This window comes from Rhinatrema bivittatum, chromosome 4, assembly GCF_901001135.1.
Source record: "Rhinatrema bivittatum chromosome 4, aRhiBiv1.1, whole genome shotgun sequence".
Classification (NCBI taxonomy): domain Eukaryota; kingdom Metazoa; phylum Chordata; class Amphibia; order Gymnophiona; family Rhinatrematidae; genus Rhinatrema; species Rhinatrema bivittatum.
This window is the reverse complement of record NC_042618.1, coordinates 164,957,648-164,972,201: the sequence shown is the minus strand read 5'-3', so window position 1 is coordinate 164,972,201 and position 14,554 is coordinate 164,957,648. Positions and strand designations below refer to the sequence as shown.

Sequence of the window (14,554 nt, the reverse complement as noted above, 5' to 3'; positions counted from 1 at the left end):
CCTCGTCCAGTGCCTGTTATCCAGACCATGCCAGCACCCAGCAATGAGGAGGAGGAGCCTATGCAATTAGGCCGCAGCCACCTCTCACCCAAGGAGAGACGATACCGCAAACGACTGGGCCTCTGTATGTATTGTGGTGAACCAGTCCATGCTGTTCACTCCTGTCCCAACTGTCCAGGAAACTCTCAGACCTAGGATCCGCCAGAAGACTCTTCCTAGGTCTAACCTCTCCATCTCCTCCACTCACACTCCCGGTCTTGATAATTTCGGACACTCTGGAATTTCAAACTCTGGCCTTAGTGGACTCTGGTGCCGGTGGGAATTTCATTCTCAGGCAATTAGTGGAGCACCCATGTATCCCCACCATTTGGACCCCCACTCCGTTGCTGCTGTCGTCTATACATGAGCCAATACCGGGTGAGGTCTCCCTCTCCACACAACCCATCCACCTTCGCACAGGCTCTCTCCATTCGGAGACTCTCTCGTTTTTAGTGTTGGATAAAGCTATACACCCGGTGGTAATTGGGCTACCATGGCGCCACATTCATCAGCCTCAATTTGATTGGAGTACCCTAGAATTGTCACAATGGGGTCACACCTGTCACAAGAAGTGCCTGAAGAAGGTGACACCACTACCCTGCAAGTCGACCACCATTACCCTTCGGGTCTACCGCCATGTTACGCGGTGTAACAAGACATTTTCTCCAAGAAAGCAGCTGATATACTTCTGCCACATCAGGTGTTTGACTGCACTATTAACGTGAAGCCCAACACCGAGCCACCCAGAGGAAGAGTATATCCACTCTCCATAGCAGAGACTAAAGCCATGTCGGCTTACATTCAGAAGAACCTTGAGAAAGGGTTTATACGTCCTTCCAAGTCACCGGCAGGAGCTGGCTTCTTTTTTGTAGGAAAGAAGGATGGATCTCTTCACCCATGTATAGACTACGGTGGTCTAAATGAAATAACTGTGAAGGATCACTACCCCGCTACCTCTAATCTCCGAACTTTTTGATAGGCTCCAAGGAGCTAACATTTTCACAAAATTGGACCTAAGGGGTGTGTACAACTTGGTTCGCATTCGTCAAGGAGACTAGTGGAAGATGGCATTTAATATCCTCGACGGCCATTTTGAATACTTGGTCATGCCCTTTGGCCTTTGCAACGCCCCTGCCGTATTCCAAAATATGATGAATGGAATTCTTCGAGATCTGCTGTATCAAACTGTGGTAGTATATCTGGATGATATAATGTTTTTTTCCCAGAATCTCCAAAACCATGAATGAGACGTCACTGAAGTTTTATAGTGGCTACAAGAGCACCACCTATACGCCAAACTAGAAAAGTGCTCCTTTCATCAGGAGTCTGTACCGTATGTGGGCTACGTAGTATCCAGTCGGGATTTCGAGATGGACCCACAAAAGACCAGGAGCGTCCAGGACTGGCCCCAGCCTACCGGTCTCAAAGCATTACGCCGCTTCTTAGGCTTCACGAGCTATTATCATTCATTCATCAAGCATTACTGTACCTTAACCGCACCATTGCCTTCCATGATGTGTAAAGGAGCCAACCCATCTCAATGGTCCCCTGAGGCCGTTAACGCCTTCCAAAACTAAAGAAAGCCTTTCTTCAAGAGCCATGTCTCTGCCACCCGGATCATCGACAACCATTCATAGTCGAGGTGGATGTCTCTGATGTTGGAGTAGGGGCTGTCTTTTTCCCTGGCGTGTTTCCCTGGCTGAGAATAATTACGGAATTGGGGATAAAGAGTTGCTCACCATCAAGCTAGTTTTTGAGGAATGGTGTCCTTGGCTCGAAGGCACTCAACATCAAATAACCGTCTACACGGACCAAAAAAATTTGGAATACGTGCGCCATGCACAATGTCTGAACCACAGGTAAGCCCGATGGTCTGTATTTTTTAATTGCTTTGATTTTTTGCTGAAATACAAACCAGGGGACAAGAATACTGATGCGCTCTCGTGTTCTTTTGCCACCAAAGACACGCTAGACGAACCACATCATTTAATTGACACTGCCAAAGTGTTGCTGTCAACTACTCTCATGGTACCCACCGGGAAGACGATGGTTCCCAGGAACCTAAGGAGAAAAATTCTCAAGTGGGCTCATGATTCCCTGCTTGCCGGCCATCCCAGCCAATTCTGAACTCTAGCCAACATTGAAAGATACTATTGGTGACCGTCCATGAAAAAGGATGTAAAAGTCTACGGTGGCATCATGTTTGACCTGCACCAGACAAAAACCTCCAGCTGGCGTTCCTGGGGGCTTCTCCAACCTATACCTCTGACCAGTGAACCATGGACGCAAATAGCCACAGACTTTGTGGTGGATCTTCCAGTATCTAATGGTAACAACACTATATGGTGTATACACCAAGGGGTAGATTTTCAAAGGGGTACGTGCGTAAGATATGCGCGTACCCCCCGAAAACCTACCCCAAACCCCCCCTGCGCGCGCCGAGCCTAAGCCCCGGGATGCACGTAAGTCCCGGGGCTTCCATGGAGGGGCGTGTCGGAGGCGTGTCGGGGGCGTGCCAAGAGTGACGCGGCGTTTCAGGGGCATGTCGCGAGTGACGCAGCATTTCGAGGGCGGCGCCGTGGGCGTGGTTTCGGCCCGGGGGCGTCCCGGGGGCGTGGCCGTGGCCTCCGGACCAGCCCCCGGACCGGAACATGGAGCGCGGCAGCCGGCCCGGTGCGCGCAAAGGTGGGGGGGGGGTTTAGATAGGGCCGGGGGGTTGGGTTAGGTAGGGGAAGGGAAGGGAAGGTGCAGCCTCGGAGGGAACGGAGGCAGGCTGCGCGGCTCAGCGTGCGCAGGCTGCCGATTTTGGGCAGCCTTGCGCTCGCCGACCCCGGATTTTAATGGATACGCGCGGCTACGCGCGTATCTATTAAAATCCTGCGTACTCTTGTTCGTGCCTGGTGCGCGAACAAAAGTATGCGTGTGCGCAGATTTATAAAATCTGCCCCCAAAAGCGCAAATAAATTCTTTTTGGTCAAAGTTCATAAAATATGTTTTGTTTATTTTCACTCGGCTACTCCTTTTAGTAAAACACAGTGTTGTACAACGAATCCCCCAACAGGGACCCGTGTTTTGCCAGTCCGGCTGCTTCGGGGGGGGCAATTTCTAACAATAAACAATCTGTAATAAAAGGAATGATATAATGACCAAAATACAGAAAACTGGGAATGTGGCAGACAATGAAGAAACTTGTTAACATGTAAGACATACCTGTGTCACGAACTGTCTCAAATTTTATCAGGAGCGCTCTGAGCGGTCATAAGTAAAGACGTTTTAAACCCTGCTGATCATTTTGGCGCGAATATGCGCACCAATGACGGAAGCAAATTCACTAGCCAATCACCATACACACGAGAACAATGATGTAGGTATACTGTCAGATAAAATAAATCCACTCAAGTTCTGCATTTAAACCCTTTGGGGAAACAGTGTCCAAAATGTGAATCCATTTCTGCTCCCGCTTAATAAGAATAACTGAGAAGTCCCCTTCTCTTAACGGGGGCGTTACAACATCGATGACAAAAAACTTCAAGTCTAGCACTGAGTGGGATAATTGTGTCCAATGTGAAACCAGAGGGGCATTTTCTTTGCCCGTCTTAATATTAGACTTATGGTCGATAATGCGAGTCTTAATTTTGCGAAACGTCTTACCGACATAAAGTTTGTTGCACGGACAGCTGATTACGTATACCAACCCTAGAGAAGCACAATCAGATACTCCATACAGTACATAGATTTTCTTAGTAGATTTTCGGCAGGGTTTAAAACTCCTTTACTTATGCCCGCTCAGAGCACTCCTGATAAAATTTGAGACAGTTTATGACACAGGTATGTCTTACATGTTAACAAGTTTCTTCAGTGTCTGCCGCATTCCTAGTTTTCTGTATTTTGGTCATTATATCTTTCCTTTTATTACAGATTGTTTGTTGTTAGAAATTGCGCCCCCCCCCCCCCCCCGAAGCAGCCGGACTGGCGAAACACAGGTCTGTGTTGGGGGATTTGTTGTACAACACTGTGTTTTACTAAAAGGAGTAGCCAAGTGAAAATAAACAAAACCTATTTTTTGAACTTTGACCAAAAAGAATTTATTTGCGCTTTTGGTGCATACACTATATGTGTTGAGTGCAATTTTCACTCCAGTGCGTTATTGAACAACACTATATGGGTCACCATTGATCGCTTTAGCAAGATGGCACATTTTGTGGCATTACCTGGACTGCCAACAGCTTCAGAATTGGCGAAAGTATTCATTCGTCACATATTCCGTTTGCATGGTATGCCCAAACACATACTCTCTGACAGGGGAGTCCAATTCATGGCTAAATTTTGGAGATCTCGCCCCAAAAAAATTTGATATCTCATTGGACATGACGTCCGCCTACTACCTGCAAGCTAACGGGCAAATGGAGAGAATGAACCACACCCTCAAGCAATTCCTACATTCTTATGTTAACTCCAGGCAGAACGATTGGGCTGACCTATTACCTTGGGCCGAATTTGCACTGAACTCTCACCCATCAGCCACGACTGGATCATCTCCATTTCAGCTGGTATACGGACGTCAGCCATTACCTCCACTTCCGATTCCACTATCAGTCTCCTCACCAGCTGTGCAGGCTTTGGTTCAGGAGCTACAATACGTGTGGGAACATACTAAGGGCCTGTTACTGAAAGCGGGACAGCAAGCTAAGAAATTCTATGATGCTCATCATAGACCTGCTCCTCAATTCCAACCAGAAGACAAAGTATGGCTCAGCACCCGCTTCATACTCCTCAAATTGCCTTCCGCACAATTTGCACCACGTTACATTGGACCTTTCTCTGTGCTCCATCGCCTCGGGTCTATGACCTACAGCCTGAAATTACCATCCTTACTCCGGATTCATGATGCCCTCCACATATCACTATTGAAGCCTCTGGTTCTATCCGAATTTTCAAGGAAAACACCTGATCCGCAGCCCCTCTCTGCGGAGGAAGTTATAACATACCAGGTAGAGGACATCCTTGATGTGAGAAAATGTGGTAAACACTGGGAATAGCTGTTATCATGAGAAGGAATCGGGCCGGAGGAGAACAGTTGGGAACCAGCTAGTAACATTCTTGACAAGGATCTCATCAAGCAGTTTCATCTGGACCATCCTAGGAAGCCAAATCCCTGGGGAGGGGCCCTAAGAAAGGGGATACTTTTGTGCCCCTCGATCACTGGCGTCTGCGACCATTGTTGCTCACCTCCTTTTTTCCTGTGCCTGCCTCTTTGGGTCAAGTAGCGGTCTCCATTCGTGAATGCCGACCTCCGCGGTGTCTCCCGAGTAGCCCGGGCACGCCCGGCCGCCATCTTAAATTGGGAATCACTTAGGCGCACGCGCGCACAAGAGCTTCCTAAGTACACGTCATGGCGGGAACCTCGGAGGCGTCCCCATCCGATGATGTCAGATGCCTTTGGTACTTAATCCAGCTGGCTCTTGGCTAAGACGAGTTAGCAAGGACTTCCACCCTGCCTAATTCCGCTCTTCAGACTTCCTGTTCTTCGTGGGCTTGGACGTTGAGTATCCGCTCCTCGGGGGCTCGCTGACACCTTGGGCTATCCGCTCCTCAGAGGGCCTTCCTGTCTACGTCTCTACCACCCACCACCTCAGAGCTTCCTGGATTCTTCGTGAGTACCTCTCCACTTCCTCGCTTGCTGGACTCTGCGGTGTACCCCATCCCTCGGGCCACTACCGCTTGCCTACAGTCAAGCCACTCTCTGCTCTGTGCAACTGTTCCTGCCTCACCTCGTTACAGCTTCCTCAGGATTCTACTTCTACTCTCCACCTATGCAGACTTCTTGGCGTACCCCACTCTGTGGGCCACTACCGGAGCTGCACCTGAGGTCTACCTCGCCTGTGAGAACGACTGGCTACCCACTCCGTGGCAACACCAGATTATCATCTGCTGTAGCATCATTGGGCTTTCTCCTCACTGCACAGAACTATGTTCGCTAACCCTTGCTCTGCGGGTTCTGCTTCTCTCCATAATAAAGTCTCTCCACTAGGGTGTGCTGTGTTGCTAGACCGAGCCTGCCTATGGTGAGGCCCACAGGGCTCCTCCATGTGGGTGGAGTCAGCTCTCACCTCAGCCAGAGGGGGTCACAACTTCTCCAGTTCATAACAAGATCCAAATGTCTGTATATTAACCCTGTTCCTCTTTGAAAGCGAGTGCATGAGCATTAACCTCCAAACATGGCAATGTTAAGACAAATAGTGCTGCTCCCACTGACATAAGCATTATCACTGAAGAGATTTTTCCCTCTGATTTTTTTGTATTTTCTCCATTGTATAATACTTGCTTATGTTAATAGAAATGTAAGCATGTCATTATTAAAATGGACTAAGTGAGAATATTTCTATTATTAAGGACAAAATATGATGTGTATGTGTTCCCATATTTTACATAGATAATATTTAGCCTTGTGTTAGGTAATTGATTGAATTATTCTTTTCTGTTCAAGCTGGATGTGAAAAAGTCTATCAGTCTCTTCATGTCATATGTCCACAAAACCGTTAATGAAATGTCTAAGATGTATCTGAGTGCTGACAGGCGCTATAACTATACAACACCCAAAACATTTCTGGAATACATCAAACTTTACCAGAATCTGCTCGCTAACAAAAGGAAAGAACTCATTGCCAAAATGGAAAGACTGGAGAATGGTTTAACTAAACTCCAGGATACTGCTGGTCAGGTATGTACCAATGGAACTGGAATTTGTATGCTCTGAGGGAGGAGGGAGTTTTTATGTGAAGGCTTCTTTATTATTTACCAACTTCTTCCTGTTCCGTAAGGCAGGTTTCAGTTGAATTGGAAAATAGGTGGTGTTCCTTGATCCTCCTCCTTCCATATATCACAGCCATTGCAGAGTCAGTTCTGTGACTGACAGAAACAGATAACGGCTCCTTCTTTAACCATTATAAGTGCACAGAGCTAACAGGTGGAGGAAAGACCTTGCGCTCGCATCAGCAGTTCCCCTCCCCCTCCCCTCATCCCAAACATACAACTCAACTCTTGGTTGGGATTTAAAATTGGCCGCAGTTTATTTCAACCAGAACCCGAGCCCTTACAAATATTCGATAAGAACCCCCCCTTAATCCAAACCCCCCCCTTCCTCCACTCCTGCCCTAGCCTCCACCACCTTAAACCCCAATGGTGGAGATACCCTCCCCCTTTCCCACCTGCTCTGCCTGTGCCAGCATGAGCAAGCTTGAACCGTGAACCTTAGCCCCACGGTTTGCCGGTCTTCCCACGTAGCAGCCTCCCAGCTACACAGGGCCTTAATCCCCTCCTCCAACCCCGCCCCCCATTCCCCTTTTAACAACAATAACGCTCGGCTCGGGTTATCCACCAACACTGCGACAATATACAAAACAATAACATGAATCAAGGGCAGGAGGGTGGGACAAAATTCGCCTTCCTACCTCCCTGCTTCCCTCGACGAACTGGCCCGTTGCCCTGCAGACGTCACCTATGACCCACCAATCCCTGTTCCTGATTTGAAATAGCATTCACTCCTGGCTCTCACCCCTCCCTTATTTTATTTTACTTCCCGCATCCTAACATCTACACTTCCCCTCCCCCCGTCCCTGCTGCTGAGCCTCGCACGCTTTCCCTCTGTTACCACCGCCGTGCTGTAAACCAGCACGGCTTGCTCTAACAGGTGGAGGAAAGACCTTGCGCTCGCATCAGCAGTTCCCCTCCCCCCTTCATCCCGAACATACAACTGAACTCTTGGTTGGCATTTAAAATTGGCCGCAGTTTATTTCAACCAGAATCCGAGCCCTTACAAATATTCGATAAGAGCCCCTCCTTCATCCGACCCCCCCCCCCTTCCTCCAACTCCTCCCCTGGCCTCCACCACCTTAAACCCCAATGGTGGAGATACCCTCCCCCTTTCCCAACTGCTCCGCCTCGTGCCAGCGTGAGCAAGCTTGAACCGTGAATCTTAGCTCCACGGTTCGCCGGTCTTCCCACGTAGAAGCCCCCCCAGCTACGCAGGGCCTTAACCCCCTCCTCCAATCCCACCCCCCATTCCCCTTTTAACAACAATAACGCTGGACTCGGGTTATCCGCCACAAAAACAAGTTGTTTATGACTTGTTTCCCCCACTGCGGCCATCTAACCTCTACTGCTTATCTCCTTTTCTAATCCTTCTTGAATGTATGGTTAAAGAGATCCATTCCAATATCGGATAAATGGATCCCATCTCCACTAAAGAGACCTGCTTCTCCACTCCACGCCCCCTCCCACTCCATCCACTTCCCCATCTGCCTGTTTATCTTTTTGACACCACTCTTCCAAACCGTCTCTTCAGTGTTTCGCAATCGAATAATAATGTCGGACCACCCCAATCTAACTGACGGCCACCTCGCCCAAATTTGAGCTAAGTCTTTTTTGATGCATGTCAGTAAATTTCTGCACGTCTTTCTTCCGACATCATTTCCACGTAAATTAACAATTAGTATGTCCGGAACACCCCACATGTCCATTCGCTAGCTTAGGAAAGGCAACAGCTCGTCCCATTCCATGCCTCTGCGACTGAACCAAGCTAATTGCCACCCGAGGCGTTCCAGCTCCAAATGTTCCCCATACGGTCGTTTCATGGCACGTCTTTGCACTCGATGGATATATGAATGGCCCACGATCCAGGCACATTTGTGACCTCTCCTCCGCCCCCCGGCTTCTGTAAAAGAAATAATGCATTAGTCTCTATATCCTATACCCTCCCCTCCCCCTCTTCCCCTCCCCACCCGTGTATACCGACTCTCTTTACTCCTTGTTTTTTTTTGGTTTTTTTTTATACATCCGATCTAATATAATCCCTGAAAACTTTCGATTTCCACCGACCTATACTTTTTATCCCCACGTCGGGCAATCCAGCCTCGGCCGCCAACGTCACTGCCCCGATCCTGAAGGAATGAGAACTATATCTATTCGCGTCCCTCCCATCTGCTGTGATCACCATTCTAAGCACTTGAGCAAATTGATTCTTAGTCAATGCCGAACTGTTCTTATGCACTAAAAGGACACCCCCCCCCCATCGCTGGTCTTAATCGCAGATACCTCCAGGCAGAACGCACTGGGCAAATAGTGTCACTCGCCGCCGGCAATAACTTTATGGTAGTGCCCTTGCCCATCTGGTCTGTCTTGGATCTTGGTAGGAAGATCGACACCTCCTGTTCCCTAATGTCAACACAATCCTTCCTGATCCCCGGGGATCCCTTATCCCTCACTGACTGGGCGACCAACTCGCTGACTCGCATAGCGCCAAAGAACGCCCATGAAAACGCCACGCTGAATAAAACCGCCTCATATGTAGACCAGCAAACCTGTGGTAACCACTCAGAGAATTTTACCACGTCATGATACCAAATAGGCAATCGTTTATCTCTCCGTATACCAAACCATTTTTGCCATCCCCCCAAAACTTTACGCAAACGAAAACTACCCAAGGGTTACCCCAACCTTGTAACTTCTGAAAGAAAGAAAACCCAACTAAATGCAAACGGGTCGTGGCCACCGACCATCCACCCACCTTGACCCAGAGCACAAAGTCCACTAGCCATTGCTCACTAACTAACCCACCTCCCCAACCTCTAGCCCCGAGAAAATTAGCTACTACAGCATATCCTTTGGAGTATGAAGTCCAAGTACTTGGGGCTACGGAGTCTCGAATGAGTTCCCATTCTTCAGCTTGTGTGGCGTCTGGCCAAGAATCCTTCACAGTACTTCTTCCTACAAACGCGACATCTGACAAAGAAAATCACATGACTTTCTGCAAATTCTTCCTCTCCTCCATCTTCACACCTCCCTCCCCTTTTGTTCCTAATTGTCTTTTATGAATTTTGATGTATTTATTCATGTAATATTTATTCATTTTATTGTATTCCTTTATTGTTATTGATTTATATATTTATTTATTTGTTTGTTTGTTTGTTTGTTTTTATTATTACCCTCCATTTGCTCTTCTCCCCCCCCCCCAACCCTTGCTTTGTACCTGCCCGTCTTTGAAATCATCTCCTTTCACTGTTGCTTGATAGTTTTCATCACTGTCTTAGCCCCTGACTGTGCGCCCTTAGCGCTGGGGTGTGCCCCATTGCAATTGGAGCACGCATGCCGGAACTTGCATTCTGGGAATAAACAGGTGGCTCGATTGAATTGCCAACATAAATCACCTTTTGGTGGAACCGCTTTGCTATCTTTTCCTACTATCCCTCCTACCCGAAGTGCTGCATCTCCTCCCGCAGCACCTCCCCAACTGCTCTGTGTATCCCCCGTGCCCCCAAACCCTCCACTGTTAGTCTTCGCTAGCTTGGCACTTTTGTTTGTCATCTGCGTGAGCCATAGATTAATGTCCTGAGTCCCCAAGACATGAATCTGTTACCAGCTATTTTTTCTCTGAATCGCTCATCATAATTAAGCCACACCCATCCTTCATAATCCCGGAATGCCCCCAAGATACCATCGCAGTACGCCAGTAAGGCCCCGTGTTGGTCTGGCCGGTAATGGCCCACCACACTGGCTAAGCGCAAAAAACCTCTCATCCAATTTAATAGGTTTTTAGGCACCCGGACACCTGTCTCGGCCCCTTTCTTTTTCTTGCTTCCCTTACCCCTCCTCTTCCTCCCTCCTCTTCTGCCTTCCACCAAACTGAATATGTTAACATACTTACGTTTCTTTATTCGCTTACGTATCTTACTCGGCACCCCTTCCCAAAGCTCGGTCAAAGAAGCCAATGCTGAGTGCCCCATATCTTGCGCCGGCCCCATTCCTCCTTCTTCCGTCTGCCTGCACTGGATGTCGAAGAAGATGTGTCTGACGAACTACTATCTGTATCACTGGAACTACTGACACGCCTGCGCTTCTTGGACTTAGCTCTAACCATATGCTCTTGCACCCCTTTGTGCTCGTTACCTTCCTCCTCTCCCCAGATGCGAGACTTAGCTGCCTCTCCCCTTGGTCTGTCAGCTCGTCCCACCACCGGTCCATCCACGCTGGGGTAAAGCGGGTCCTTCGCCCATCGCTTTTCAGCGTATGATGTGCTCGGTCTCGCTTCTTCCCCTGTATTTGCAATAGAAAACACATTAGCCCCAGTACCAGCTCTGCCAGCAACTTGTTGCCCCGACTCCTCCGTTTCCTTAAAAGGTCCGCTTCCTACTCTTGATACTGCATGTGCACTCCCATGCTCTCGTCGTGGCTGCCAGTCTCTTCTCCGATCCCCTTCTCTGGCCTCCTTTTGTGTACATGTACTCCATTCCCGCCAAACCCCAAATCCTTGCTGCATCCCCACCATTTGATCTTCCCTCTCCCTCCCATATCCGGTGTCCCTATTGCCTCGCCATATTCCCTCCCTTTCCTGGCGCATGCGGCCGCACTCACCGCATGCCTGCTCGTGCTCGCAACCTCCGCATGCCTGGGCCTCCTGTCCTCCCACGGCTGCCGCTCCACGTGCTCTCCTCCGACCTCGGCCATCTCCAGTCGCGCCGCCTCTGTTCCCCGCCAAGCCCGCTTTTCGCAGTCTGGGACAGCTGGAGCTGTCAGCTCTTCTCCCTCCATTGCATGGTCATGCCTGCAGGCCTCGTGTCCATCCTATGACTGCGGTCATCTTTCCTGCCGGTGTCAACTCGACGCTCTGCTCTGCTAACGAAATCGCAAGCGCTGCTAGCTCTCCGCTTACAGGCCTGTCAGCTATGCACACCTTCCCTGGGTCCCCTACTAGGGGGTCCGGGCCACTCTCTGAAGGCTGGGTTAGGTCCCCGAAGGATCGGCAAGTCCAAGGGGGGGGGCAATAGGGGCTCTCCATGCCCTGGGCTGGGCTATGTCGCAGATCAGGTTCAGCCTCTGGCCCACTTTCACCAGAACTTACTACCGCTTGTTCCTTCTCCCACCCCATTTGGGGGGTTCCCAGGAGGGGCCAGGAGGCTTGTGAGCCGACTGCCCCGGCCACAGGGTGAGCCCTTCCTCCTTTCTTAGGACCAGCTCTACCCTGGCGTGACGGCAAACTCTTTCTTTCTCCTAACCTCCTCATCTTATAGCCTAAGCTACACTCACAGAGCCTTCCCCTTAGCTGCAAATTTCTACTTTATTTGCTTTTCGATTACCACAGCACAAAATTCGCCTTCCTACCTCCCTGCTTCCCTCGACGAACTTGCCCATTGCCCTGCTGACGTCACCTATGACCCACCAATCCCTGTTCCTGATTTGAAATAGCATTCGCTCCTGGCTCTCACCCCTCCCTTATTTTATTTGACTTCCCACCTCCTAACATCTACACTTCCCCTCCCCCCATCCCTGCTGCTGACCCTCGCGCGCTTTCCCTCTGTTACCACCGCCGTGCTGTAAACCAGCACGGCTTGCTCTTAATTTTGTAACTACGCCTATACTGGGTAATTTTTGCCCATGGACTTTATACTATGGAGATAGTTTTAAAAGAATTTACACATGTAAATGTAACATATTGTAGCAATTTTAAAAAGCCATTTTTGCATGTAAAGTACACATGGCCAATTCAATGGCATGTATTGTAGCAATTTTCAAAAGCCCACTTACATGGTAAAGTGCATTTACACATGTAAAACCCAATTTTAAGCATGTAAATGCTTTTTAAAATCAGGCTCACAAAGGAACTTTGAAAATTACTCCAGCAAAACTATGAATCGGTTATTTACACTTTCGAATAATAGAAGGATTAGGGGCATTCCATGAAGTTAGCAAGTAGCACATTTAAGACTAATCGGAGAAAATTCTTTTTCACTCAACTTACAATAAAGCTCTGGAATTTGTTGCCAGAGGATCTGGTTAGTGCAGTTAGTGTAGCTGGGTTCAAAAAAGGTTTGGATAAGTTCTTGGAGGAGACGTCCATTAACGGCTATTAATCAAGTTTACTTAGGGACATATTTTCAAAGCCTACGAGCGTAAATCCAGGTGGATTTGCTTATACAAAATCTCTAAAACTTCATACTTTAACTTTATATGTTAAACATTTTTATTATAATTATTATTTTAACATAAACATTTTTTATATCACAAAATTGATTTAGAAATAACAATTTTATTTTTGTTAATGTATCTAAAAAACGAGAAGCTTGGGAGTGAGTGCCGAGGTGGTGACCTGGATTGCAAATTGGTTGACGGACAGAAGACAATGTGTGATGGTAAACGGAACCTTCTCTGAAGAGAGAGCGGTTTTAAGTGGTGTACCGCAAGGATCGGTGTTGGGACCGGTCCTGTTCAATATCTTTGTGAGCGACATTGCGGACGGAATAGAAGGCAAGGTTTGTCTTTTCGCGGATGACACTAAGATCTGCAACAGAGTGGACACTCCGGAAGGAGTGGAGAGAATGAGACGGGATCTAAGGAAACTGGAAGAGTGGTCAAAGATATGGCAGCTGAGATTCAATGCCAAGAAGTGCAAAGTCATGCATATGGGGAGTGGAAACCCGAATGAACTGTATTCGATGGGGGGGGGGGAAAGGCTGATGTGCACGGAGCAGGAGAGGGACCTTGGGGTGATAGTGTCTAATGATATGAAGTCTGCGAAACAATGCGACAAGGCTATAGCAAAAGCCAGAAGAATGCTGGGCTGCATAGAGAGAGGAATATCGAGTAAGAAAAGGGAAGTGATTATTCCCTTGTACAGGTCCTTGGTGAGGCCTCACCTGGAGTACTGTGTTCAGTTCTGGAGACCGTATCTACAAAAAGACAAAGACAAGATGGAAGCGACCAGGAAGGTGGAGGATCTTCATCGGATGACGTACGAGGAGAGATTGAAGAATCTAAATATGTACACCCTGGAGGAAAGGAGGAGCAGAGGCGATATGATACAGACTTTCAGATACTTGAAAGGTTTTAATGATCCAAAGACAACGACAAACCTTTTCCGTAGGAAAAAAATCAGCAGAACCAGGGGTCACGATTCGAAGCTCCAGGGAGGAAGATTCAGAACCAATGTTAGGAAGTATTTCTTCACGGAGAGGGTGGTGGATGCCTGGAATGCCCTTCCGGAGGATGTGGTGAAGACCAGAACTGTGAAGGACTTCAAAGGGGCGTGGGATAAACACTGTGGATCCATAAAGTCAAGAGGCCGCCAATGAAGAGTGGGTGACTCGCCAGAATGATGGCTACTGCCTGGAGACAATACCCTTATTCAATAAACGTACACATGCTTACTGTGACTCCAACATCGTTCTAGCTTCAACAGCAAGAGGAAATGTGGAATAAAGGATCTGCACTCACAAAGGGCGGAGTAGCTGGCTTGTTACGGCGGTTACTACCCCAAACCAAATAAGCCTGTTACTTCAATTTCTATGCATATACAGCATAGTTCTCTGCTTCAACGGCAGGGGAGAAAAAAAAACTGATACTACACACATCCAGCAGAGCTCTCTGCTTCAACGGCAGGGGAGAAGAAAAAAGGGTTCACACTCACAAAGCGGGGAGTAGCTGGCTTGTTACGGCGGTTACTACCCCAAACCAAATGTGCCTG

The 14,554-nt window shown here is 48.4% G+C and overlaps 1 protein-coding gene across 1 annotated transcript in view; it reads left to right on the top strand.

Annotated features, from left to right (window-relative positions):
- Positions 1–14,554, top strand: part of DNAH17 (dynein axonemal heavy chain 17) — a 1,486,981-nt gene that overhangs the window by 1,195,482 nt on the left and 276,945 nt on the right. The window contains exon 56 of the mRNA XM_029599137.1: positions 6,527–6,760. Within this exon, the coding sequence (XP_029454997.1) occupies positions 6,527–6,760 (234 nt within the window). The remainder of the gene's footprint in view (positions 1–6,526; positions 6,761–14,554) is intronic.